The sequence below is a fragment of the Aptenodytes forsteri genome, unplaced genomic scaffold (assembly GCF_000699145.1).
Source record: "Aptenodytes forsteri isolate BGI_AS27 unplaced genomic scaffold, ASM69914v1 Scaffold153, whole genome shotgun sequence".
In the NCBI taxonomy this organism is placed as follows: Eukaryota; Metazoa; Chordata; class Aves; order Sphenisciformes; family Spheniscidae; genus Aptenodytes; species Aptenodytes forsteri.
In genome coordinates, this window is record NW_008796178.1 from 1,973,234 (window position 1) to 1,974,744 (window position 1,511).

At 50.8% G+C, this 1,511-nt stretch overlaps 1 protein-coding gene across 2 annotated transcripts in view; it reads right to left on the reverse strand.

Annotated features, from left to right (window-relative positions):
• The window catches only part of PITPNC1 (phosphatidylinositol transfer protein, cytoplasmic 1), a 90,434-nt gene extending 89,028 nt beyond the window's left edge, over nt 1–1,406 (reverse strand). The window contains exon 1 of one of the 2 annotated variants that reach the window (XM_009287707.2): nt 930–1,405. In XM_009287707.2, coding sequence (XP_009285982.1) covers nt 930–977 — 48 coding nt within the window. In that variant the 5' untranslated portion in view covers nt 978–1,405. Of the gene's footprint in view, nt 1–929 lie in introns of both variants that reach the window. The other variant, XM_009287708.2, reaches the window with a different exon arrangement.
• Between the last annotated feature and the right edge of the window lie 105 nt (nt 1,407–1,511).

Sequence of the window (1,511 nt, forward strand, 5' to 3'; positions counted from 1 at the left end):
GGAGGGGGGCAGCGCGCCCCCTGGCGGCCCCGCGGAGGTCGCCCCGCCGCCGGCCGCGGGAGGAGGGAAACTTCGAGCCCAGCTCAGCGCAAGATGCGCGGGGCGGGTTCAGCCGCCCGTGGGAGCCGGCTGGCGTGGGGCCTGCCTTCGGGAGCGGGCTTGTTCCCCCGCCGCAGTGTCCACCGCTACAGCGCGAACGGCTAACCGAAACAACGTCGACCTCTTCCTAAACGTGATAGCGAGACGCTATGAACCAGAAAGCACCACCTCATCTACATATGCCATCAGGCCTTTGGGTGCCTATTGCACCTATAAACGAGCACTATTTATATGCACAAGTAACCGTACAGCACGTGTGTTACATGTAGGTATTACCATCTTACTTAAAACAATAAACAGGTAGGATGTTTGCAGATACATAACCCCCCGATGTTCCTAACACAGAGTTTAGAACAGCGTTTGACTTTCAATCATTTCTTTAAACGACAGAAAAGTTTTACTAATAAATTATCACCTATCTACCCTACCTGTGCTAGAGTTTCAGGCCACTGTCATCTGCAAGGGTATTTTAAGCAAAGGTGAAGATATATTTAGAATCTGGGTTTTGGGCAAACGCTTTAACAGAGAGAGGATTTCGGCACAAAGCATTCCCTTGCAAATATGAGTAAGATTCTTCTTAAAAGTCTGGCTGGAAAATCCTTGTAGCCAATACTTCGACGACACAATGCTTCTGACACACTTCAGTTACCTTCGTTCCTCTAGGATTCCCTTATTTTCCAATAAAAACATACCTCTCTAACCAATCATCTCCGACTAAGTTCATTACACGAAGAAAAAATATTCGGTAAAACAGATACAACCTCAACTCGCCTTGAAAGAGAAAACCCTCGGTAAGTAACAGCCTAACCATTAACAGTGCCGGAGCTTACCTCTTCAACTGTCAAAGGCATACAGATCCGGTACTCCTTCATGAGCATATTCCCGCTGCCTCAGTGCGGACCAGCAAACTGGGAGAAAAGTGGTTATTTCTGCACGACGATCACGACGAAAACCAATCGCGGGAAAAAAATAATCAAGCCTCTTTCTCTGTACGCTCTTGACAGTGTGTCCACGGGAGAGTAATGCGACCATCCAGGAGGGCTGACCCGGCAAGAAGAAAAACCAACACAACTCCTCCTTTCTTCCAGTTCTTCCTCCTTCAGCCTCCGATCATGGGAATTTCACACACGCTCGCACCGGTATACGCTACCGAGTCTCAAGCCCCAAACGCTGACGGTACGGCCACAGACATCCGTCGGAAGTCTACGAAAACGGCAGGCTCTCGCAGCTATGTCAAGACATGCCTGGGGCGGCGAAAAGAACAAATGAGCCGAAAACGTGGCTTCCACCGCCGCCGGCAGCACGTCGGGCGGCAGGGAAGATGCGATGCTGATTTCCAAGACAAAGCCTTTTTATAACGTTTCCTTCCCCGCCTGCCAAACACGGCTCCCACCTCCCCACCGCAACGCGGC